At 44.0% G+C, this 27,645-nt stretch overlaps 1 protein-coding gene across 1 annotated transcript in view; it reads right to left on the bottom strand.

The window, feature by feature from the left end:
• Positions 1 to 27,645, bottom strand: part of ERLEC1 (endoplasmic reticulum lectin 1) — a 1,019,547-nt gene that overhangs the window by 351,896 nt on the left and 640,006 nt on the right. The window contains exon 10 of the mRNA XM_069608229.1: positions 6,416 to 6,475. Within this exon, the coding sequence (XP_069464330.1) occupies positions 6,416 to 6,475 (60 nt within the window). The remainder of the gene's footprint in view (positions 1 to 6,415; positions 6,476 to 27,645) is intronic.

The following is a 27,645-nucleotide window of genomic DNA, read 5'->3' as shown; positions in this document are numbered from 1 at the left end:
ATCAGGTCTAGTACATCCTGTATCACCTCATCTCGCGCGGGTCCCCATACGGTTCCTTATAATATTCTGAGAAAACTTTGTTTATTCCGTCCTGCGAAGTGACTACCTCCCGGTCTGCATCCGGGATGGCATGTATCAGGGTTTATGTTTTCTTGTCTTTATATAGCCAAGCTAACATTCTCCCGGGCTTATCCCCTTGCGCATGACACCTTTCCACATACTTTGCATAATTAAATTTCCCCAACCTCTCCCAGTGTGTCATACACATTTGCTGCAATCTGATTTCCTCGCTTAGTTGGTCCTGCCCGCCCCCCTCCCGTCGTTCCACTTCCAGCAGCTTCTTTTCCCCTTCAGTGAGGTCATTGGTAATGACTTTCTGTATTCCCCCTGCCGTGGCTAGCATCTCACCTCTGATCACCACTTAATATGCTTCCCAAACCGTGCCCAGCCGTTCCACGCTGCCTTCATTAATCCTTATAAACTCGGCTTTGGTCCTCCTGAGGTTTTCCAGGAAGGCCTTATCTTGTAGTGTCTTGCTTCTCAATCTCCATGGGCGGTCTGGGTCCACCACAATCCAAATGCTGCCAGGGCCGCATGATTTGATAGGACTCTGGCCTGTTATTCGACCCCCACAAATTCCCGGATACATTCTTGGGCTGCAAACAGATAATCCAGGCTGGTGTGGACTTTATGGGGGGCGGAGTAGTGCGAGTATTCTCTCTTATCCCAACGTATCAACCTCCATACATCTACCAAAGGAAAGTGTTGCTTGAGGGTACGCAGAACCTTAGCTGGAGGGGCTGGTCTTTTGTATTTGGTGTTAGACCGATCTATGGAGGGATCCAAAGTTAAAATCACCCCTCAAGAAGACGGTCTGACCCTATAGGGGCCCAACTGTGCATACAGAGACCTAAAGAAAACTGTGGCATCATGATTGGGTGCGTAAGTGTTGACTATGCATACCTCCCGATTTTCCAACATGCCTTGTAATATAACCATCCTCCCATCATCATCTGTTTTGGCACCCAATCTCTTGAATGGAATAGTGGGGCTAACCAATATTAAGACCCCTCTTGCGTAAGTGGAGTAAGTAGAGCTCACCATCTCCCCCCTCCATGAGCTTCCCAACTTTTTAAGTTTCGTTGCGTTTAGGTGTGTTTCCTGCAGCAGAGCCATCCCGACCTTTTGTCTTCTCAGGTAAGAAAATACCCTCAGCTGCTTAGCACAGCTATTCATACCTCGGACATTCCATGTCATTATTTTGATCCCATCTCCCATACTTTAATATTCCCCTCAACCACCATTTCAGTTTTGTGACTGCTCTTAGTTATCTCTCGGACAGTGTGTAGCAATTTCTTTATTCTTCCATGCTCCCCTTCTTGCCATTGTCTATCCAATCCTGTGCTTCAGATGGCGTCTCGGAAAACAGGGCCTTTCCGTTATGAATTATTTTCAACTTTGCGGGGTATATCAGCATGTATTTCAGACCTGCTTTTTTTAAGCCTCCCTTTTGTGGCAATGAATTGTGTGTTGCTCTTTTGTACCTGGAAGGTATAGTCTGGATATATGGACAGTTTCTCCAAAGCCCTCCTGTATATCGCCTCCATTCCTAGAAAATGCAAGGATCTTTTCTCGATCTTTACAGTTTAGGACCTTCACTATCATGGACCTCAGTGGGTGTGGGGGCCCATGTGGCGGCTTCCTAACTAGGGACCGGTGTGCACGTTCAATGGTGAACCCCCTTACGTCAGGTTCCCAGCTCCCAGTTCCTGCAGTAGTAGGTTCTCAACATAGTTGGTAGGGTCGGTACCTTCCATTCCCTCCGTGAGGCCAACAATCCTTATGTTGTTCCGTCTCGCCCTTCCTTCCGCGTCCTCCCAGTTATCCCTCCAGCAGCTTCACCTTTTGCTTCAGTATGTCGACTTCCTTTGACATTTGTATCTTGACCGCAGTGTTCGCTTCCACCTGATTTTCTAGCATAGATGGGCGCTCAGTAGTCCACGGACATCTTGCCGCAACAGGCCGACTTCAATCCTCACCTCGTCTACCTTTGCTGCTGCAAGGCTGCGATGGCATTAAGGATCAGCTGATGGCCAGGATCTGCATCTTCCGTTTGTTGTTGCTCACCACGTGTCTCATTATCCCTCTCGGCACTCGTCTGGTCCTTCGCGAAAGCTTCCATGGTGGTCTGCTTTCCTTTTTGATTTGCTGCCTTTACCTGCCATCGGGTTAATTATGGTGCGCATTCCCATGCTGCCCAAGGTCCCTGTCACCTTGTAATTTGTCTGTTCTTGTGCTAGGGTGCCATTACGGGGGACTCACTGGGCGCTCCGGCTGTCTAATTCCCCCGTATACAGTGAAAATCCCTCTGGCCGGCTTCCAAGACAGCATGATCCAGGCGCTCCTGCCTTATCGTGCAGTAGTTCTGCAGGTGTGGCTCTCCTCCCCAAATTTGATATCTTCCGGAAGGACGCCGTCTCTGTCGCGCAGAAACACTCTTGTTCTGCAGAGTGCCTGGCGGCAAAAACCCCTGCAGCACTTTTAACTGCTAGTCCGCAGTGCAACCTTTACTTTGCTCCGCCCCCCCCTCTCCCAGCTGCATACCAGGGGGGCCCAGGCAGGATCAGGCCACAAACCAAGTGTCACCGGCCAGCTCCCGGCCCTCGCTGTTATGGCCAGCTGACTTCAGCACCTCGAACAGCAGGTCTGTTCTGCTCATATGATCAGTAGCACAGCTCTTTGAAACCTGTTTCCAGCATGCTATAAAAAACGGTCCACGATCAATTCTCACCTATTTTCCCAGCTGGTATGAGCAGCACAGATCAGGTATGACCAGTATAGTTGTCTGCACACTGATAGGGCAGGATTCCAGTGAATTGTTCGTTCTGCCTCACGCAGGATACTTCCTCCTTTGTTCTGTTTATGCGCACCGGCTCCCTCGGGATCGACACTGCTGAACAAGTTCGGTGCCTCCTTCCTGGATCTTCACGGTGACGCTATCCGCACCAACTGCACAGCTAGCACAGAGCGCCTCACGAGCTCCATACGTTCTTCAGGAGCTTATACGTCCCACACTGTCATGCCTTTGTATCGCGCTCCAGCTGCGCCTTCAGTATGGGAACCATTTACCGTGTTCCACTTCGGGAGGCTCCTGCAGTCCACTACGGTGGAGGAGGCGCAGTCAGACCTCCTCTTAGCACCCCCAGCAGGGGTGTACCAGGCCAGTTTAGTGCTGCCGGCCTCCCACTTATGCCCCTTGTGCGTGTGGGGCTCCAGCCAAACACTGTTCTCCCAATACTGCTGCAGGCTTCCAAGATGCTCCCGGGCTGCCAAGGATACAATGCATTCAGAGTATACAATGTATCTGTATACTCATGCGCGTCAACCTCTATCTTTCTTTCATGCTCCGGCCGTGAACGCTTACCTCTGCCGTCTCGTCACTGCCAGTCTCCCCAGTAACTCGTGGTCACTGCCCAGTCCTTAGTTCCTTACCGCCGGCCATCTTGCTTTTCATCTTCACACTGGACGCAAACCTCCCAAAGCCTGCAACTTACTATCAGCACCTCGTCCAGCTCAAAGCTCACTCAGGGACGGGCACCGCACCTTCATATATCCATTTCTGCATTCGTCGGCCCAACTGTGACTTTATTCTTATGTTACGTCGTAGGATCAGCGGGAGCTTGGATGGAGTCCATCCTACTCCATGGCCTCGTAGCCACGCCCCTCCAACATACAGCATATTATAAGTAAATTCCTCAAGGAGTTAGTAAAGCTGGTTCAAAGTAAACACGAAAAATATCTAAATAACATATATTCAACCAACATTGGGCATGTACATAATGAATTACAAAAAGTGTTTTTAAAAAGGTTCTAAACGAACAGAAAGAACATAAAGGCATATTCAGCCATTTAGTAGGTTAGCAATTGATACAAAGTATGAGTATAACCAATTCAGGATCAACACATTTCACAAAGCACATGTATTCAGCCAACACGTGTTTCAAACCAAGTTCTTCTTCAGGGCTGTTGGTAACATGTGCATTTTCTAGACCACAAATGCATCATTGTTCTCAAGCAACTAACATTTCAATAATCTCTATTTAATGTAGCAGTGTTAGGTAAGAGTGTTTAGAGTCCAACTGGTGTGGGACATTACGACTTATCTCTTGGTATTAGGTAACCCGTCTTTTAATATAAGCCTGTAATACAAAAGTTGGTAGAGTGACTGAACAGCCAGGCTTATTTTAAGAGGGGCAATGTGATCGATAGAGCTATACAATGAAATTAGTAAATACAGGTATCCAAGTAAACACTTACACACTTAAAGTTATAGTATGCATATTTACTTCACACACACACAGGATAATTTGACAATCTTTAAAAAGCAGCAACTAATAGTAACATTAATCCTAAAGTTAGGATTCAATTCAACAAGAGCAATAAAGTAGGAGAGTAAACTTGTCCTATGCTAAACATATTCCTGCACACTGAGTGAAGTCATTTGAGGTCAGTATTACAATATTGAGTTTCAAGGAGGGAAACATTTAAGTTAGAGCAGAACATACTTTGTAATTAGTAAAACAGTTAGGGTTGTAGGCAGTCTTTTATCCCAGCAATAATAATGCTCAATAATTAAAACCTGTAAGGGAACCAGCACTGCCAAAGCCAATAGGTTCAGAAGGGGGCCTTTAGGGAGCCAGGATAGCCAAAGTCAATGGGCCAGTTCAAAGTTCTGATGCACTCTTCTTAGAAGAATGTTTTCAAATAGTCAGTAGAAAATCACAGATACAAAAGAGGAGCCACCTTGAAGAAGCACAAGCTGGGAGGCCAGTGAAGTTGAGTTGGTCAACTCAAAAGGGTTTAAAAAAAAAGTACCCCCTAAGCTAAGAAGCACCACAAATGGCAAAAGGTAGATGTACCCAAACCCCACAGTAGCTGAGAATTGAAGAATTGGTTCCAGCTTGATGCCTTCCTCTTGCAGTGTAGGAGTCCCTTGTTCCTGGTCCTTGGTCGTGGTGACGAAAGGGAAGATGTCTGGCTGGCTTTTGCAGCAGCACTTCGAGAGAGGTACCCTGCAGCAATGGATTCTCCTTGATTCAGCGGCCTTTTGTGGCTTTGGTGCCTTTTTCTCAGCGCTAAAGAAGAACAAACAGCTACAGTTGGAAGTTACTGGATTCCTCGGTTCTGGACTTTGGTGAGGGGACTCTGGATGAAGATTCCTGCTTCTGTACGGTCCTCTGGATGCCTACAAAGTTTTGGCCAGATTCGAACTTCCGAAGACAATGCACTTGATGGTCAGGGGTCCTCAGGCATTGTGAACCCAGCAGCCTTTGAAAGTCACAGCAAGTCAGGGGTTGTGCTGAAATTAAGCCCGTTGCAAGGCTAGTTGGTCCCACCAGCCCAAGGGAGGAAGTCGTCCCTTGTGGGTCTTCTCACTTGAAACGAAAATGGGGTCAGCACAGTTGCAGGTCTTCACTGGGCACTTTGCTGTCCAGGAGGCTGCTGCTGGCGTCTCTTCACATCTTTGGTCAGATGTTGTCCTCCAGGAGTCGACTCTGCCTCTAGTCCCAAAAACCTCACCTTTTATGCAAGTTCCAATTCATTCACAGCCCTAGGGCTGTCAATCACCCAGGAGGTTGGCTGGCCTACCAGAACTGGTTTTACTCAGGCACACCTAGAGACAAAGGACAGGGAAGTTTCGGGGGACTCCCTCACTTCCTGCCTTTCCAGACACACTGGAGCCTGGGTGGGTATTATGGCTGAAGCCTGCCAAAGGCAAAGTGCAAAAAGGACTAGAACCCGATTCAAACAATAGAGTAAAAGCCCAGAAGGAACAAACTGACAAGAAATGGCAAACAAAGAAGACAGGGGTCATTGGTCACCCTTGGGTGCTGTACTGCAGCTGGGAAAATAGCCTGTAGATACATGGTAAAGTTAGTAAAAAAGAAACCACTGCCACAGCCATTCAAGTTAGTGTAACAGAATGTTACATGAGAAGTGGGATAAGGAGTTACTATAGTACTCCACATAGGGTGGTGTGTGCTGGTCCCACAAAAAGAAAAGGTAAGTAAGACAAAAGTCATCTTACTATTCTTGGGAACAGTAGTTCACCCAAGAAAATGTATTTAAACATTAAGAGAAGTTCAAGGGACTTCTCAGTGGCACTGCACAGAAGGTGCTGTGTGTCACAATGCAAAAAGCAGATGCCTATGGAGTTTACCAGACTCCATTAAACAGTAAGAAACCAAAAGCCCTAGTCTGAAAAACACATGAGGGAGGGGGGGGGGAGGGAGGGAGTCTTTACTTTGGGCAATTAAATAAATATTAAAAATGATTTAACAGAGTGAAGATCATGTGCAGATCAGTAACAGACTACAAACTGCAGTAGTGCATTTAAGTCTCTGTTCAAACGTACCTCATGATATTGATGCACATATTTGCCATAGCAGAACTCATACTTCCACCAACCAACACCCTAAAAAAGAAGGGGAAACAATTGATCAAACCAATTTGCATTTTTTGCGAAACATATCCATTTTGTGGCTTGAGAAATATGAAGTGCGTTCTAAGTTTGCACATTATGTCACAATGTCAAAATGAATGTCACAATGTCAAAATGAATGTCACATCCCAGTCTCATTCTAGAAGAAGCCCGGGCATGGTATCCCATGACAAAGCTATTGTAATTCCAGAAGCAACTGATTTAACAACCATTACTTTCCCCAGGACAAATCATTTTTCTACTGCCCTTGAAAAAGTTAACTTAAGTTTAGGTTATGCATTTGAGGTTTCCGATTTTACACGTGTACAAGAAATATTCTGCAACACACATTTTTACATCTAAAGTTGGTCCACTTTTTCTTCCTTCCTTTTCTGGAGTCCAAAATGTCTGAAATGTTGGTCGCCTGCAATAGGGCATTAAAATGATGGCGCAGATCACACAGGAATGCATTACAGAATACACGTCATTTTAAACATGCATTTTATTCCACTCTTTACAGAATAACAGAAAAAAATAAAGTTTTACATTATACACTCAGATTAAGCAATATTTCAATTAACCTTACAAAAGTATTTTAATACTAAAGCAAAATCTAATGTGGATAATATCTAACTGAATTAAAAAGGAGGTCCACACACTTAATCATATCCCCATTATGGAAAATAAATTAAAAAAAGGAAACCATGGTTATCCATGCAGTGCTAGTTAAATTTACCATATCAAATTCTTATTCTATCAACTAATCTCATCAAAATTAGAACTTCATGTGTGCTCCTTCTAACGGCCCCAATTTGATCTTGCTGTTGGATCAGGGTGAACATGTTTCCACTCAGTCACAGACTGTCACTAGAGTCTGATCAGTCACCTCAAAACGACTTGGAAAGATCAAGGAGTCAACGAATAAATGTGGTGAAAGGTAAAGAAACCCCAGCATCCATCCACCTAGGTTCCTGTGACTTTCACATCAGCAAGAGGCGCATGGTAGTAATCTGCAGTGGCGGCCATCAGATCTCCTTCGATTCCTTAATTCATTGTATTTTTCACTCATTCAGGTACACAGTCTGAGTCCTCCTGTATCACATCACTGCAGTCTAGGTCCTCAGGATGTTTACATGCAGCTTGGGAATACAGAACGTTTGTGAAATTCTGTATGGCAATACTTGAGATAATTGGCAAAATAATTAATATAAACATGAACCAGAGCGATCACAAAGGGGAGCAGCTAAAGGCGGCTGCCAATGAGGAGACTCTGCTGCAAACACCCTTCTTTCATGATTTTGCCCAAGAAATCATTTTGAAAAAGGGGTGCCTCAACCGGTGGTAAGGGTGAAAACCGCCCCCACAACACCTCCTCCCAGGACGGCAACGAGAGTGGTAGAAGTGGTAAACCTAAGCCCAGCGACTGGGGAAGAGGTGACCTGGTGGCGAGAGACCCCATCAATGGGAATACCATACCTATCAACACGGACGCTTTAGGCAGGTGCCACCTACCTTGGAATTAATTCATTCACCTTGCAAGCCTCATACCGTCCATTCATTAATTTCAATGGGCGCTCACCCGCCCAAAATATAATTCTCCTTTTTCACCTGTCACAGGGAAGGTTGAAGTATTCATACATATTGCAGTGCAGAGGAGGGAGAGGTGGCCAGTGAGGTGGGCACACGAGGAGGAGGAGGCGAAGAGGCTGGGAATGGGACAAAAAGCAGTGCAAAGGAATTCTCTGGCTTTCTTGTACCGGAGACTGAGGAGCTCTCTTGTGTGGGCTGTGCTTTGGAGCCCCCTCCCCCCCCGAACCCATGGGAGAAATAACAAACCGGGAAAGAAGAGAAAACTGAGTGAAAAAGGAGAAGGGGATCTATCACCCCATTACCCCCTGCCTCAACCACCTAAGAAACAAAAGTAAAGTAAATTGGAGAGGCTACAGACAGGGGAAACGGGCATAAAATAGTAGCGCAAGAGCAGCTGCAGGCCCCAAATCACATCACCAAGCACACAATAGCCTAGGGGAATGGTTGGGAACGGTTTAATTCACCTGCATCTATGGGAGGTGTGTCCCTTGTCATTCTCCCCCCCCACCCCCAGCACCCCTACTCCTGGTTAAACAACCTATGAAACACACAGGCAATAAATAAAAACTGAAGAGAACCAGAAAACTCAGATAGGAGAGAAAAGGTGCATGTCAGCTTCTTGTCATCTCAAACTTAAAACCTTTGCATATCAAACTATGGTGATTGTACAGGAATGTCGATGGCAGCTTTTTAAAAAAAAGAGACACCAACCTTTACAAAATACATTTCTTTGTATACACAAAATATGGTAACTTGACATCCATTGAATATACAATGTTTTTCAAGATCAAAGAGAAAGAAACTTTAAAATGAAATCTCTAAGACAGAACAAACAATCCAATTACACCAATTGTTATTTTTACTCATTCTATACATTATATAAAACACCTATGGATACTAAAACGCATACTATTTTTCATCGTACTTGTACTAAGAGTAATTGATCCTCAATCACCTTTAATAACGCTACAATGGCAAAAATTAGTGATTTCTCTTGTCTTAATTGATTAATTAAGTATTAATTGATTCCACAAGCTTTCAGTAAAGTCAGTGAATTTGGTATTCAAAAATCTCATTAAAAGTCTTGTTCGGGCATTTTTAAAAAGCGGACACTCTAATATTAAATGTTTTAGCGTCTGTTTGCTTTCTGTACAATTCGGGAAGCAACAATTTATTTTACAAATACCCTCTTTTGAGGATCCCCAGTGCTTGGTCCTTTCCAAAGTTTGGATCTGATTCAATTTAAATCTCATAGTACCTCGTTGCAATATTACATGGAAAAATTGATAAATACAGGCATCAACCATCCCTTTTCCGTGAATACTTTGCATATTCTTTATATGTCGTCAGGGTTTTTAGTTCTGCAATAGTAGCAATCCAATCTTGCTCAAATAATTTGAGTTTTACATACCCAAGACTCCTATGCAAATCCATTTGGTCAACTACCAGTGAGTCTAGGACTGCTTTAATTGTTTTGCCAAAAGTCGTGAGTGAGCTTGAGCTACAACCCCTAATCATGGTGTTCAAATCTTGGTAAAGTGAATTAAAGGGTGGATTCGTGATTTTGCTATATGTTGCTAAAGCACGCCATTCACCCCCTCCTCCCCCCTGCATCCTAAAGAAATCAGGCAACACTTGTGCTGGATAATGCAGTTCAGGATGGAACTGGATAGTTGTAATGCTAATTTTAGCAATTTTCCTTGTAATGTATTCAGTTGACTTTTCCAATTATATAAACATATGTCCAATGAGTAAAGTAGGACGGGTTCCACCTTTAAAGTTAAAAACTCTAATAACGGTTTGACAGAAAATGTGCAGTATTTTTGAAATATAACGCATATGGCTTGACACACGTCTTGCTTTAGAATGCAAAATTTCTATCCAAACTTTCATCGTAGATACATTACTCATATGATACACCAGATAAGTGAATTCTTCGGGCTGGTTAATTATCTTAATTTTCCACACAAGTTTTTGAATTTTATTACCTGCTTTGAATATCATAATATTCGTTTTCGATGCGTTCGGTTTCAGGTTAAATTTATATGCATAATCCAAAAACATTTGCAATTTACACTGAAGTCCGGCAGGTGTCAAATCAAACAATATTATGTTGTCCGCGAAGGCCATCCAATTCATTCTAAGCGAACACAGACATGCGGGGAGAGTATCATTGTTATTCCATATCTTATCTAGGTCACTCAGATATAAATTGAATAGCGTTGTGGCATAGTTACAACCTTGTTATACTCCGATGTACGAGTTCACAGGCTCACAAAGCGCCATCACTGGTTGTACGTATCCTGAAAGTAGTATGATGGAGTTTAGCAATCCAGTTAATTCGAAATTTAGGAATGCCCATTTTATACATCTTTTGCCAGTAGATCACGTACCACCCTATCGAAGGCAGCTGCCATATCAATTGACGCTATGTATAAAGTACTCAACTCTATAGCTTTTATTCCAGCTAATAGATGAGCCATTATCTTTGCGTTCCGGGAGGTACTCATTGATTTTCTAAAACCAATTTGAGATTTAGAATATGCATTCAGGGGTGAAAGCTGCTTGTCCAGTTCCAAAAGAACAAGAATCGAGCAAATGTTTTCAGCTGCATCAGTCAAAGAGATTGGTCTATAGTTCTCAGGACTTAAGGGGTCTCCCTTTTTATAAATGGGGATGAGAATTGCTGACACCCAAGAATCCAAAAGCACACCTGATGCCAAGATATTATCGAATTAAATTTTCAAAATCCCAGCCCAGATGTTTAAGTCTGCCTTGTATACACAAGGTCAGACCCGGCGGCTTGTGAATTAGTTAGTTTCCTAATGCCCCATTCAATGTCTTCTATGGACCATTCGAGCAAAGGAGCAGTAGAATTGGGAGGTAATGTAAACTGATTAACTAAGAAACGTCCCGGTAATTCAAATTTAGACCCAAAAAAGGCCCTCCATGTATCGGCTTGGATTATGGTTTTAGCTTTATTACCCCTATTAGCTGGGTTGTTCTTAATTACAGACCAAATATATCTGTTATTGTTCTTACATAAAGCACTGATCATGTCACAATTTTGTTTGATATAATTAAGTATGTGACTTTCTTTGATTTTATTCTTATATTTTTGCATAATACAATTTTTCTGGTATCTATATTGGCACCCTTTCAGATTTGCTCTTTATAACTTTCTAAGGCCTTTGTTTTTATTACGTTTCAACATTTTAGTATCGAAGTCAAATGAATGCTGTTCGTCGCTTATGCCAGGTTTTGGGATTGTTAACAAGTATGCTAGCGCATTCTTTATAGCCACTACCACAATATTTACCCAATATTCAGTATCCCAGGGTTCATGCAGATAACACACATTCCCTCCATATAATTCAGTAGAAACTAATTTACTGCAGATATAGGGGTTGCATCTAATTGCAGTCTCGTTACGCTTAGGTTCTGTTAGCTTCAGTAACTCATCAATCTCCAATGTATTACAATCAAGAGATAGTGACATTTGTATTGGGGCATGGTCACTACCCATGAAATAGTTTATTTCTACATTTACGATCTTTACTGCCAATGTATCAAATGTGCAGAAATAATCGATCAATGACCTGGATGATCCTCTTTTCCATGTGTAATCCACAGTTGGATTGGAGAATTGAGCAAATTAAATTTACCAGTCTCGAAAGTAAGCTCTCCATTTGTCACCTCTTAGTATTGAGTTTTTCATATGGGTGGACAGGGATTCATTTGGTACTCCAGTAATTCCACTACACACAGCATTAAAATCCCCACCTATTATTACCTCGTAATCTAAGTTGAGAGTGAGAGAGTATTCAAAGCATCTATCAATGTCATCTAAGATTTTCCATGGTGTATTTCATAGGATTCCAATACAAGCTGATCATTAACAATGGCTTACACTCAGTACATTTTAAATCTATGGAAACCGCTAAAATGTGTGCCGAAGAATATATCAACTTGGAACGGCAGTACAAGGAATTATTGATACATATCGCTAGACCTCCTGAAGGACGTCCTCCAAATCCGTTGCTTGCAAAGGAACAGTAGGTATAATAATCAGGAATCACAAGTGCATCAGTTTTCATGGTTTCTTGCCAAAGTAATATGGGAGAAAAATCAGCGGAGGAAATTGAGTGCAACCATTTTAAGATGTTGAGAAAACCGCATGAATTCCAGGACACCAGAATAAGTACCAGTGAAGCCATTCTCTATGCTTTGGCAGACCCTGCTTTGCTTGCAAAAATGGTTTGTATTAAAGGTTCCAACCATGCTAAATCGTTGTTGTTCCGAGCAATATCCACAATTTGGGAAATACATAACTTTTCACCCATTGAATTTGCAGTTTCATTATTTAAATGGGTGGTATGTTTGCTGGCTTTATATTCGAGGAATTCAGCGGCTTCTTTTTTATCATCAAATGTGTGCAAAACAAAGCCCATATCGTATAGTTAATTTCTAAATGACCAGATGAGTTTTAGCACATGCTCCGAGTATAGATGGCACGTCATTCTGTAGTTGTTGTGGCAAGCCAGAGCAATTTTATCAAAATCGTTAGACCTGAGAATACGTAAGGATGGAATTCTATGTATTAGGCTAAGAGATATTTTCTATTGATTCTATCATTCCCTAGTATATCATAATAACTAACCAGACCGATCATATTCGTTCCCTTTTTTGGATCAAGTTCTGTTGTGTTATCTTGTATACTTGTACGCATAGGAACAGTACTGTTCCCTTTGTTGTCGCAATTACTAGTGACAACCTCACTGGTAGGTAACCTTGGGGTTAGAATTATTATAAATAGAAGAGCCTAGTTGAATACGCCCGTCCTCCTGTTGAGTAATATTAGCATAATCCATACTCAAAGATTCATTTGGGGGTGTTTTGAATTGATGGCATTAACAATTGGGTCACAGATTCTAATGCCGTTATCCCATTTTTCAATGCTCTTTCTAGTTCAACATGATCATTTCCTCCCATTAGCAACAATCTATTTGAATTGCCAAAATTAATGTGATTTTGCAGCTTATTCTCATAGTCAAAACTTCTCTGGTTAGGGATTTGATTCACACTTATCTCTTCTACAGTGCAGGCAGAATTATAGCTTTCTGATGAGTTCACATTGTTTGTCATAATGTCATGTTTGTAGATTCCATTAGTCGCTATAAGTTCTCTACATTTTCCCGTACTAGTCATAATGTTAGGGTAGTATTTTACCTCATTGTTAGAGGTTGCCTCCTTTTGTGTCTTATTACATATTTCTGAATAAAGTGGAATTTGGTGGTTCACCTCTGCATCTTTCTCATAGATTTCTTTATGGTATAATACTTTGTGATCAACGGTCCTTTTAGTCGAAGTTGTTTTCCTGCCGTTAGGTTTTTGCGTCTTTATAGGATCTACCCCTATATCATCTATTGAAAGATCTCGGTTCGTTAACTCCGCTTTCTGGCATGATTGAATCATAGCGGATTCATTCTTCCTAGGCACCAATCGACATACTTTTGACAGAGTTTCTAATTTTAATTCCCCCTGATCCTTATTTGCTTTGTCCTTATTGATGTTAAGATGATGTTGACTTTCTTTTGAGAGCGGATCAACATCTATCACATCCTCTTCGCCGTTGGCGATCGATTCAGTGTTTGTGAAAATCGCATTCTGAGCATTGCCATTTTTTTTTTCATTAGCAGATCGCCTCCTTCTCTCCGCCCCTTTTACAGCCCAATTCTGTAATTTACGATGGCGTCTAGAGAGAAAGCCTGGTTTTACTGGAGAGGTTTCCATAAGCGAATCTACACTAGCTTGTAATTCAATTATATGTTTTAGTGCAGTGGGGCTATCTAGTAGCTCTTCGCTATTACGCCCCACTTGCTTCTCCTCATTTAAATGTAGTATGGTAACCTCTTTTCTTATGTCAACTATAAGTGCATTGGTTGTGCTGATAGCATTGAGCATGGAGTCCAATACATCTTTAATCCCAGGTCCATTTATTAGGAGTTCTTTCTCCATCGGGGTCACTGTTATTTCATCACATTGGATTCCCTGTTCATGGATAATTTTCAATCTATTCTGTACAGGTGGAATATTCTCCTTAGTATAGTAATCGTTTGCTGTGATATAACCGTTTAATCTATTGAGTTTAGACATGATTTCTTGAATGTTAAATTTGATATCACGTAATTCGAGGTGTGTAATATCATGGCCCTTATCTAACAAATCAAGGATCCAAATATTAACCGGAAATGAATTTCCATTAGGGGAATCAGAGGTAGGTGATTGTATAATATCTCCCTCATTAGAATTATACTGTTCAGTCTGATCGTTGAACCCTGGAATATTCGTACCATTCCTAAACGGCACTGGTTTTTCCATTTTTGGATTAGCCGTCCCCTAACACCCTGTATCACTTTCTCCAGGGGACTTCCAACCATCGTTTCATCTTGTGAGTCCCAATGTATTCACTGCCTGGGGATCAACAGGGTTAGCATGCCAATAGATAGGCAGATCTTGTCATCGAGATCAGCCATCTCCTTTAGGTCAAACCCACCGGATAGATTTGGGGATGCACTGTTTATGTTCTGTTGCAATCCCATATGGGGGATATTGGGCATCTATCCGCTGGGTTCTCCGTAGGAGTATTTGCCGGGTGTACCGGATGTGCGATTGAGTCATAGACAATACCTGGGACATGTTCACCTAAATGATTGTCGGGGAAACTATTGTTCTGGGCGTTTGCGGAAGTATTGGGTGGATTACTGTCATCCACATGAGGGTCTATTGTTTTGTCCTCAGTAAGCGTATCCACAGTTCTGCCACTTGTATTTTTGTTGGCTACTTGAAATTCCTGTGAATTCTCCCCGCTACGTGGGAAGCTAAATGAGGCGGGATGGACAAGGGCTTTACCTGTGCCCCTACCGCTCCTCAATTTGCTCGCCATTATTTGACGGGAGGGTGCACGTTAAACATTTTGTTAGTAAATATGCACTAGAAACTAGCACAAGATTGTTTCTATTTGGGCAAGTAACTATTATACTCACAACAATTTTAACATGTAGAATACAGCTCACCGCACGCCCGCACCTCCAAACACCACAACAGCACACTTGGAGCACTTGAGATGCGTGCGCAGATGCGCGTGCACCTGTGTTTATGTGGATGGCGGGAAGTCGGATCAGCGGGGGGTGGGGCTTCTCTTGCTTGGATTCTATACAAAACACAAAGAGTGGGTGTGTCAGTGGGAGGTAATTGTAATGTTCCGTTATCCGCGCACAGCTCTTGTCCAGCCCACAGAACTACAGACCATCCCACTCTGTTGAGTCCAGCCCACCGTGCAGTTCCAACCCCTCTTCACTACGTAGTCACAACACATGTTCAGTTAAATATTTACTTTGGGATAGCGAGTCCTAGTTGGAGCGGCGTTTCGCCTCAGCGGTTCTTGGGCACTTCCTCTTGCCCTTACAGCCACGTCTTCACGATGATTTCCAAAAAGTCAGTCCAGCAGAGTAAGAGGAGAGGGTCAACACCACAACAGCACATTTGGAGCACTTGAGATGCGCGTGCACCTGTGTTTATGTGGATGGGGGGAAGTCAGATCAGTGGGGGGCGGGGCTTCTCTTGCTTGGATTCATTCCCTTGTAGCAGGATTTCGACGAGGGAAGGTTGGCAATGTTGGCCGTGCACAGACTGACATTCCCTTTGCTCAATCCTTCAACCACACATGAGAGAAGAAAGACTCAAACTCCGAGAAAGGGCCCACAGGGCGTATGATTAAAACAGTCCCACCACAGTGAGCATCAAAACTTTCCTCTGTCCATAATAATCTGAGGCAGCATCCGTCAGAGGAGAGGAGAAAAATTGCAGGATGGAAAAGAGGGAACCGATTAAACCTACGAACAAGACACTATTGTAGCGCCTCTCCTGAGGTACTCCCACTGTTGCTGTAAACCGGCCAACAGTGTTTTGTAGAGACTGGAAGTCCCAACCAAACGATTTCAGATGCCAGCTTTAGGAGCAGAGAACTCTACCGCAGATCCTGTGACAAAACAAGATGTTCAAGATATTCTACTTAAAATAAGAACAATGAGGTTGAAGCTAGAGCAAACAATAGGAGAATTAAAGGAGACTGGAGAAAACAGAGGACCGGATGGAAGAGCTGGGAAATAATCATAAATGATATATGAAAAAGAGCTAGCAGAGGTGGACAAACAGATGCAAAAGGCACAGATAAAACTAGATGTAGAGAACAGAGACGGGAGACATTTGGGGTTTCCAGAGACGGGAAGAAGAAATCCCAGAGCAGATAGAGACCCCGATATGAGAAATCATGAAGGAACTGCACAACAGTGACTTGGGGGTCAAGCATGGAATTGGAGAGCGCCATAGAGGGGCCCAAGAGGAGAGGAGCCAGAGAGTGATTGTGGTTAGATGCCATAACTATATAGACCAACAGAAAATCCAACAACATGCGAGATTGAAAGGCATGTTTAACTACGAAGTAAACAAAGTTGGAATATACCAAGACCTGTCAGCGTTAACATTGGCACAGAGGAAAGAGTGCAAGCAACTAACTGCATGGCTAAGGAGCAGGGTACTATGATAAAGGTGGGGGTACCATTTTGTGAGACAGGCATGGTATTAAGAGAGATACAAACTCAAAGATGTCAGTTTCAAAACCTTTATTTACTGAGGTTGGGTTGGTGTAATGCCTAACTGGCTCCATCTCTAAAGAGATGGTTCCCTTAACTGATGTTTCTAAGGGCCGTTGATGTCTGAAAGTCCAAAACAATAATCCGTCTGTGTCTAAACCCATGCTTGCCCTCACTCTTTACAAAAAATATTTACAAAAAATATGTTAGGAAGTCTTTAAAAAGGAAAAATAGTCGTTCCAATAGAAAATAGGAAACCAAGGTTGGTTTCAGGTGGTCTACTAACCAGGTATAGTTCGGTCAACGTCACAAAAATGAGTTCAATCAAAAAGGCCTTTGGATGTTCTCAAATACTTTCAATGTCTTTGGTTCCTGGGGATTCCCTTGCCCAAGTTTCAACTTGTCCAAGTTCAAACACAACAAAAGAAATATAACAGTTCCTCTTTCACCTTCTCTGGGTTCCCTTCCCCCAAGCTTCAATTCCTTCAGTATCAAAATTGTTCAGCCTCTCAAGGTTCCCTTCCCCAAGCTCAGGCCCCTTCAGTTTCAAACACAAAATCCAACTTGTCTGCATGTACCCTTTCCTCTATATACAGTTCCTTTCTCAAATAACCTTTTGAAGGTGTAGAATCAGAGACTTTAGAAAACAGCAGGTTTCTTTGCTCATTCTAAGCGCGACCACTCTGATCTTTGGCCCTCCTCTGCATTTCCTGTACTTGCTTTTCTTCTATCCTTTCATCTTCAGGTGCTTCCTGAACCCCTTTGTTAGTCTGCACTTCACTGTGCCCACTGGCACCTTCTTTGGCTTTCTCTTTCTGTTCTATCACCATGTTGTGCCCCTGGCACCTTCCTTTGATTCACTTTACTTTCGTGCACCTTTGCACCCGTCCTTTCCCTTATCATGCTTCTTGCACACTTATTGTGCTCTTGCACCTTTCCTTTACTTTCGTGTCACTCGCACCCTTCTATTTTACTTTATGGCTTTCCTTGAAACAATACTGGATTTCTTTTGGCTGAGGCAATGCTTGTGTTTCAAGTATTTCTTCTTTATTACATGGGTCCCAGACCCTTTTAACTTTCTCATATATGCGGGTCGCAGACCCCTTTGGCTTTTTCATAAAACTTGGCACCTCCCAAAGCCCACAATGCTCCTCTTCCTATGGAAAATAGTAAGTTCACAAAAGGATTATTTTTCTCTCGCTTTCCTGTTTTGTGTCGCTTTACACTCTTTTCACTTGCTTTATACTTCATGCTCCTTTGCAATCTGTCGCTTGCTTTTCATTCCGTGCCGCTTTACAGTTTGTGCCTTTCTTGTGCTCAGCTGAAGCCACACACAGGCCCCCAGAGTTTCTCTCTCTGACTTTCACGAAACTCACCGGGCAGCGTCTCATTGACAGGCGGTGCCTTTAGGATACACATGGTTGAGGTCAGGGTCTCACCACCTGCCCCTCAGACACAATTGGGGCCGGCACAGGTCTCAAGGGAACGAGCATTCCACTGAACGCCGCCAGCAGGATGCAGGCAGCCTCACTCCGGCTCCATGGAGACAGCTCCCTCGCCACGCTGCAGCCCCTCACAGACACCAGGCCAGCGTATCGACACGCTGCTCTCCTCCAGCCTTCAGCTCCTACCACTCTCTCCTCATTGGCTTCTCTGGTCCAGACAGCATCCCCAGCTCGCTCTCTTGTTCTGATAAAAATTAGACTGGGAAGGTATCCCCCTGCTGGACTGAGCCGAACAGTCTCCCTTCTGCTCTACCAAATGCTGCTGCTCCCTCTGCTCTCTCAGCAGTCTCCTGTTATACACCTGTGTTGTATCAATGGGCTGCAGGTGTGGGGTCAGGGCTGGGTTGTCTGACCTTCAATACTCCAATTAACAGGACATGCCTGTGCTTCAGTCCTGAAAAGAAAGTCAAGTGGAGTCAGGTGTAAGTGATCATTATTAAATGACCAACCCTGCCTGACTATTAGTGGGACAACTTGAGGTGTTTCTACAGTAGGGTTCCCTTACTTTCCCCATGTTGTTTCTATGGGTAATCCTCACTACTACTGGTTTCCTCTTCTTCCCAGTATTAGTTGGAAATGGGCAGCGGGAGAGGAAATGGGTTTAACAATGATCCTTATGGGTGGAATAATCAAAATGACTGACAGAGGAAAGAGGGGAATCTCCTGGCCCTGTTTTTATACCACTGGTGTGATTCCCCGTTTGCTAAATTGTTTACTACTCCTGGTCCCTTGCCATAAAGGTACTAATCTTGACGTCCTTCCCTTGTGTCTCAAATGGTGGCAGATAAATAGGTGTTAGGTTTAAAGTCATATTGTTTTGCTTTGACCCACCTCCCTGCCTGCTTTTGTTCCAATACAGTATTCCTGCCTCTCTCTTGGACAGTGGGGCTTGCATATCCCATAAAGGCTTCAGGGACGTCTCCTCCTTGCCCATTATGCCGTTGGGATACAGCGTCTCAACTGGGGTATTTCCATGATCACAACCCCAGACTCCCCTACCCAGGTGATCCTCCCTGGCTTGTCCACCCCCAGCGTTGGGATCCGAAAGCGACGGCCCTCACCTGGACACCTGAATATAGGATTGTCTGTGTCTGCTTGGGAGAATACCCCTAGGTTTCTCACAATTTGAACTACTTTTTGAACTCAAGGAGGAAGCTTATCGACTGACAGATATGGAAGAAATTAAACCGATTACTCAAACCCTGTTGGAAGATGCTGCAGAAAACACTACAGACCTCATGGAACCGAGCAACAACCAACGCTGAAAAGCAGGTTGCATGCAAGCACAGTTAAAGGGGTCAACACTAGAAAGTTCAAGAAATTAAGCGGATCTCTGGAGAAAATCTGGTGCTTCATGGCAATAGGAATATATCAGACTTTTTAGATGAGTAATGCTTGAAGGAAAAATGCGTGAAACACTCAAGATGATTTGTGATGTAGACCCACTGGCTGAACATTGCAGTTTTGAAGTTCAGATGTATTGCACCCTCACAGTAATACAGCTTCAAGGTTGGCACCTGCATTCTATATATTATTTTTTCTCACTGTTTTATTCTGTTTTCTTCTCCTTTCCCTTCTGCCTCCCTCTTCTCACCCTCCTTTACTTTTTTCTATGCACTTCCTATATCAGAATTGTCCCTGGACCTAGTATTATAGCAACAAATGTTTGTTTCCCCCTCCCTTTACTTGTCCCCCCTCGACCCCTGCAGCACCATCTGAAATGTCATCAGGCCTAGTACGATAGTCGCTTGTTTTGTTCCCCTGCCTCCTTTCTCCTCCCCCTCCCTCACCTCTGGTTAATCTCCAGCTCTACCAGAAATGTCATCAGGCCTAGCACGGTAGTCGCCTGTCTATTTCCCATTTCCTTCCTATCTGTGTTTTAGCTCGTGCACTTTCTGAAATGTCGCCAGGCCCGAGTACGACAGTTAATTTCACATTTTTGTTGTTCATGTCCAGTAAGAATGTCATTGTATTTTCCCTTGTTCCCTCCCTTGCCGTGAAGCGCTTTAAAACACTGTGTGTAGGCGCTATATAAATAAACTATCATATCCAAGGAGAAGGGAAAGAATGTAAAAAAAAATCTCATATGTAGGGGGATGCCTAGATTGATTACATGTAGCGGAAAAAGGCATGCTTACGAATAGGAAGAAAAATTGAGCAATCACATAAAGAGGAGGTAATCAAGCGAAATAGGGGATATTAAGATCCTTTAAAACAAAGAAGAGCGTGTGGAAGGGAGGATAAACTGACCAGCAGCCTACTAGTGACCAGAAACTCAGTCTCCATAGATACAGAGAATTGGTGTCAGTGGAACACATTGCACTCTTGCAACTAAGAGAAACAAAGGAAAAGTAGTCTTTTGATTTCTAGTTAAAATAATAATTTAATAAAACGGTTCACAAAAAGGTGTTGAAGCCAAACAGGGAAGAAGGGAAATTAAGGTAATGGGGGCAAGGGCGATGCTGGGAATACACAAAGAATTAGTTATTTAATTTTTAATGTATTGTGCATTTGTTAGGCGCTTATACAAGTAAATTGTTTTTCAAAGTGCCCACATGGCAACAGGGAGGAATACAATATATACACTGGAGGATAAAGACTAACCTACTAGGCCCTTATGGAAAAGGTATATCAATATTGTAGCTACTGAAAATAAGAGAGTAAAACAATAATACATTCCTGTGCTGTATTGCAGATAACACACCTGTGTTTCATTCTGCTACAAAGTTATGGCATCTGACGTTGAAAACAAAGGGTGAACAATAGGCACCCTAAACGTCAAAGGTCTTAATTCATAGTCAAAGCACTCTGTCTTTGCAAGAGAATTGAAAAGAAATAGCCTTGATGTGTTATTCAGAAATCACAGTACAAAAGAGATGGAGAGCAAGAATGTAAGCCCTTCAATGGGACAGATGTTTTGGGATTCGAGTTCCAGACAAAAAAAAAAAAGAGGAGAGTGGAAGTAATACTGTCCAAACATTCAAACTTATGCGATCGGAAGTAAATACACTGCTTGAGGGGAGGTTGCTGATGGTACATGGGAAGGTGAGAGAGAGGGAAGGGAACGCTATGTTCAGGTTATACACTGAATTATGGGTGGTGAGGCTTTCTACAGCAAGCAATGGATAAGAATCAAGTGAGGAAGAGGGCAATTAATAATAGGAGATCTCAACTTAGTACTTGATGAAGAGGTAGACCGTTGGACATCTGCAGCTTCAAAAGAGGCTTAAGTGCAAAATAAGGTCTCCAGATTCGGGGAGGTGATGTGGAGATAGAAGCTGATTGATGTATGGATGACTTCGAATTCAGAAAAGAGACCCTACTTTTCTTTCAAATCTGCAAGGCACATACTCAAGATTAGACTATATATGACTTGAAGGGTCAAAAATGTTTGATTAATTCTGCCGAAATTGCTCCAGGAACATGTTCTGATCCTGACTTGTTAACAATATGCTTGGTCCTACTGGTAGTCATTAAGCAAATGAGGAAATGGCAATGCAATTAAATCCTCATGAAAGACCCACTCATTAAAGAACGCTAGAAGGGTTCTTACACGCCTACTTCAAGGAGAATTAGGGTACATGGACTCTGCCAGGGGTGGTGTGGGAAGTGATTAATGTGAAGGTTTGGGGCCTAGTCATCAAAGAAGGAGCTAAAAAAAAAAAGTCCATAGGGCCCTGGACAGTAACCATTCAAATGCAACTGAGCAATGCAAAAGAAACTGATGCAGTGCTCACAGACAAAAGATTGAAAATACAAAGAAATACGGGCTCTCCAGTTACTGGAAACATACAAGAAGCTGAGAATTACAAAAAAAAATATTCTATGAAAGGGAGATAAAGCACACACGATGCTGGCTAAAAAAAACTCTGAAAACAAAAAGGTGAATGAACTGGCTTTAAAGGGCAGAATGTAACCTAATCAAAGACCCGAATAAATAGCTGAAGAATTTGACAAATCCCAACAGAAGAGTATACTGAATCCGACCTCCAACAATATTTAGAGACACTCATTGCCGGCGCTCTCACTAAAATAGAGATTGGCTAGAGAGAAGCATTCCTAATGAAGAGTTCAGTGATGCAATAGCGCACGTAAAACAGCCCATTTCTCAAAATAACGACCCCGCGCAATTCTTTACTAAAAGGGAGTAATATTCCACATACCTTTCTATGGGCAATGATTTCAGTGATCCCTAAAGAAAACAAAAACATGATGATGTGCTCTTTATATCGCCCTATTTCCTTACTGAATGTGGATATGAAAATATTTACTAATATAATGGCCACATTGTTAGATGCAGGTCTCCCTATGATTGTTCATGATGACACGTAGGGGTTTGTCATGGAGAGGCGGGTGGCAAAAAATATATCAGGAGAACTTCTGATATAATTAATGCGGCATGGTGGCGACCTGTGGAGGCAATTCTCTCACTGGGCACCAACAAAAATTTTGATTGGTTTGCAGTACAGGGCGCTTTTGGAGTCGGATCCAATTGGAAGGCATGGCGAAAATGTTTGTACACATCTCCCCAAACAAACAAGAGTTACGGAATAATATTGAGAAAGATACAGCTCCAAGAGTACTGAGACAGGGATACCCCCTCCTCTTTTACTGTTTGCTCGGTGTTTTGAACCCTTAGCCAAACCAAGTATTAGTGGGCTAACGGCTCAAGGACAGGAATACAAAACGAGCCTCTTTGCAGATGATATCCAGCACTACTTCATTCAACCCAGAACGTCTCTTGGGGTACTTGCAGATGTTCTGAAAAGGTCTGGCTCATTCTGCATATAAAATGAACATGAATAAATCAAGAAGACTTCCAATTGGGGAGTAGAGTGAAGAGGATAAAACAGCAGAGGGAATTATGCCTCCCTTCCAAACAGTTGCGGAAAAAGAAATGCCTAGAGGTACGGATAAGTAATGATTTGAAACAGTTGTATGGCTAGAATTGCACATCCCTATGGTATGAGTTTAGGATGGATAGAGAAGGTGGGAGCAATTAGGATAATCATGAATGGGCCACCCTATCATATTGAAAATTAATGCCATACTGAGACTCTTGTACTTGTTCACAATGTTGACAGCAGTAGTAACAAAGCAACTTTTGGGGAACAGTAAGACAACCTTTATGAAATTTCTATGGGACGATAAATAAAGCCAGAATCCTGAATGTTGGTCTTATAATGTTCCAAGAACAATAGAATTGGTGGTCCCTGAAATGGAGGGATACTACTGAGGTGCCAAGTTCTGAGTAGCCTACGATCACTTAAAAGCCAAAGGGAAGAAACAGTGGGTGGAATTAGAAAACACAATGCTTTGCCCAATAACAGTGGTGGAATGATTGTGGATCCCATGATTATCAGCCTCAAGGAAAGTTTGCAACCACCCAACCCTGAGTCCACTCTAGGATTTGTGTGGCAACAAGGAATTGGTGAAAGGCTTCACCACATGGCTGTACCCGCTCAGCTGTATATGGGCCCCATCTGTTTTTTTAAATGATATCCCAGAAGCATTGCGGTTCCATAAATTGTTTGAAGTAGGATTAGAGAGTGGGACAACAACTCTGGAGTGTGAGGGGTCAGAAGTAGCAATTGTATTAACTCATAAGGGTGTGCCAAACGCCTCGCTATCCCTAACCTAAAGAGGAGATCCCTGCTTATAAAAATAAAACTAAAGGAAAATACTCTAATAAAAGGAATCTGTCCCTCACACTTGTACATACATTAAACTGATAAAGGTAGGATATGGCAATTCAGGTTTAACAGAAGAAACCATTATGCTCAACATGAAACTAGTAATTGTGTATCCTGGTACTGGTTCAGATCCCCTTTACCCAGGTTCAAAGCAGGATTTCCAATCAAAGTACTAAATAAAAAAGTTCCTTTTTGTAGCCAAGTCCTGCTCATGAAGTTCTTCTTACTCCAAAAGCCTCACTTGTCATTTTGGCAAAGTTTCCACAAAACGAAAAGAAAAGTCTTCAAACTGATGGTCAATGTCTCAATGTCACTTCTCCTTGAAAAACAATCACTTCCACAATTCTTGATTCTCAACCATGTTTCTCAGGATGATTTTTACCACAGTTCATCAAACACAATAGTGGCCTTGCCACTTGCTTTCCTTCACAACCTTCAAGCACAATGCAGCACTTCAATGTCTTCTTCCTGGTCCACTAACCAGGACAACCACTAACAATCCTTTACCTGGTATACTCGCCTATTAGCGCCGGCGGGAGACGCGTTAGAATGGGAAGCACTGCGACAGCCATTTTGAAATTCAGTATCCATAAAAGATCAGTGCCCCCAGCATCCGTCCACACCAGCAAAACAGCTAGAATGTCTCAGGAGAGGGTCAGGGACAAGGCAGCCCAAGATCGCACCCGAAAGCCAAAATTCAGTGAAGGCGAGTTGGTGGTGCTTGCGGATGAGGTGGTGGCACACCACAAAGAGCTATACGAGTTGAGGCAGCAGAAAACCACTACACAGTGCTTAACAGCCATCTGGCACATGGTGAGCCAGAAGGTCACAGCAGTGTCCAGCATCCCCCGGGACAGCGAAGACTGCAGGAAACGGTAGAACGACAAGCGGGTGTGGGGACTTCTGTCCCAGCACAGGCAGGAGAGCATGGCAACTGGTGGAGGGACTGTGCCACTACTTGCACGGACGTCATGGGAGGAAAAGTGCAGCTCTGTGCTGGAAATGGAGGGCATTGGAGGTGCAGAGGAGATGCCAGCAGCGAGGAAGCAGAATGTGAGTCAACCCCCCACCCAAACCATGTGCATGCAACAATGACAATATGCCCCCCAGTGGACAGACCCATGAGCCAGGCATTGCGACAGGGCACAGCGAGTGGGTGGCACATCAGCCACCTAATGCAGCATCCATGTGCCAGTGCACCAATGCCACCCCTGTGAGAGCAGTGGTGAGGGTAGCCAAGGGATCCATCCAAGTGCCATGCACCACACCCCCATGGCGGAAACACAGCAGTGCCCTACAGGGAACCGACAGTGCCATGTACCCCGCCAACCAAATAAAACCTCCGGCGTCAACGTGGGTCCATGAGGAACAGAAGCATGCAAGCCAGATAGATGCTCCACCACCAACATCTTGCTATCCACAGACTGGCCAAAAACAAAGCCCCTATGTGGCACCCCCCATATCTGCACCCATTTCCATCATTGCAAATCCACTTGCAAACGGTCCTGACCAGGCCAGTCCATCAGCTCAATAGCCCGGTGCCCCACTTATCACCTGGTATCCAATGCCATGCATGCCAAAACAGGTGGTGGATTGAGACCAAACGCCATCACATAGGTCCCCTATAGGCACACAAGCACCACCAGCGGCGTTGGGGGACGAGGAGGCTGCTGGCCCATCTGTGAGTGTGCAGTCCCGCCGGACAGACACTTCCACCCCGCAAAGGGGCAGACACGCCACACGGCGGACACACACAGCACGTCGCTTGACCCGAGTCACCTCTCATGTGATCCTCCCGCAGAACACCACCCCCAGGGTTAGGATCAGGAAGAGTCTGCCTTTCCCTGACCACAGGAGAAGGGTCCCAGGCCAGGGTTCTTGGGATAATCACCTCCGATTCATCAAAGGAGACAAAATCAATGTATTCAAATTGCTAAATTAGAGCAGGCCTTAGGGATTGTGAAGCTATCTGTCTTCTATTACGTGAATCTGAAAGGAATACTTCACAGGACAAATGGAAAAAGGATACAGCCAGGCCCTTGATCCCATTTGGAGAAGTACTATACTTATTTCTGGGAAATCGAGGGTTGATACCTGCACTGAATGAAATTATTTTAAAGGTCAGAGTTAAAGCCACATCAAACACTAGGTCCCAACCGAAAATCGATATGGGATCTGGTATATCAATTCAAAGTGCTTGGTGTTAAACCTCTGCATAGATGCAGCTTTCCACTGGTGAAGCTGGCAAAAAATGTATTCAGAGTTGGGGGATACCTGTTGGAGAGAGTGTGGGGAGAAGGGAACATGTTTCTATATATTGTGGCCATGCATCGTGATCCAAAGGAAATTAGCAGAGGTTCTGTAATGTATAAAAGAGATTGATGGGATACATAGGGAGTGTCACCCATTATTGATGTTATTTGGGATCCAAGATGAGGAAAATGAGAGGCAACTATTGCCACACATGATCCACCATGTTTTGGCAGCCAGGGCTTGCTTAGTACAGGTCTGGAAAAGAGGTACACCTTCATCCAAACAGGAATGACTGAAATATATCACATGGAAAACTTAACAAGCTGGTTAACGGAACCTGGTCGGAGTACAAAGACGGAGTGGTAACAAATGTTGTTAAAAAGCAGCATAAATGGTATGGGTCGGAATACACTTCTGTAGGGGCTCTGTTGCGTGCAACTAAAGATGGCCTTCTGAGTCAGAAGCTCTGCAGCCTGGCAGCATTACACGGCTAAATCCTTGCTTCCAGGGTTCGAAATACATCCAGCGGAACACCTAACACAGCTGGCCTGCTGAGTTTGATCCCTGCTGAGCCTGTTGAGCCGCTTCCTGGGCCCCCACTGCTCTGGAGGCGCGTTGGTGCGGTCGGACCGGCCTGAGCTTCCCGCCCTTCTCCTGCAGTACTCAGTCGCTTGGGCTGGTGAGGGACACTTGCTAACTGCCTGTGAGCCCCTGATCTCTGCACTGCTGCTATGTGAGAAACCCACTGCTGGGGACGCAATCCTCCCCCAACCTTCTTCTGAAGGCTGACTCTGGATTGTCTTGCATCTGCCACGGCTACAGTTGCTCCGTCCCTGTGACAAGGTGCGTGGCCGTCGCGACCGGGACCTGTGTGCCGTTGGCAGCGCTGTTCTTGTGTCGGCCTGGTGGATTGGGGGTCCCCTGAAGCGGCGAGGTGTGCGGCCATTTCCACTGCCCCGGGACACATGTTGCACTGCGCTGCCTGCATCCACCTGCTATCCTGTATTGCGGTAAGCGAATGAGCAGCAGCTGAACACTTTTCACCTCCATTGCAGCCTGCCTTGGGACATAGTCCCCTTCATCATTAACACCTGTACCCCTGCATCTTGGGTGCTCTGCAAGATTTGTTATCTGTCCCTGGGACTCCCCGGCTGCAGCCACGACATAGCAAGTCCTGAACACTATAGTCCTGGAACTATACCCTAATCCTTGTACCTGTGCACTGCTCCCGCAATCTCCTGCAGGGCTCCCCCGACACTAGATTGGGCGACGCTGACAGTGGTCTACAGCCCTCTTTCTCCTTCCCATTGACTCACCACACTTTCTCAGTTGTGCTGCAGGATTACAATGACTAAAGGAGCCAGGGAAAAACAAAGTTCAATAAACATGTTTGCTAAAGCTGCGCCCAAGACTGTGGATGGGGCGGACGGCGCGGTAGGTGGCTTGTTGGAGCCAGGAGAACTCCACTG

This window comes from Ambystoma mexicanum, chromosome 4q (assembly GCF_040938575.1).
Source record: "Ambystoma mexicanum isolate Mex_15411 chromosome 4q, UKY_AmexF1_1, whole genome shotgun sequence".
NCBI lineage: Eukaryota > Metazoa > Chordata > Amphibia > Caudata > Ambystomatidae > Ambystoma > Ambystoma mexicanum.
The sequence above is the reverse complement of the archived record's forward strand: the minus strand, read 5'-3'. Positions and strand labels throughout refer to the sequence as shown.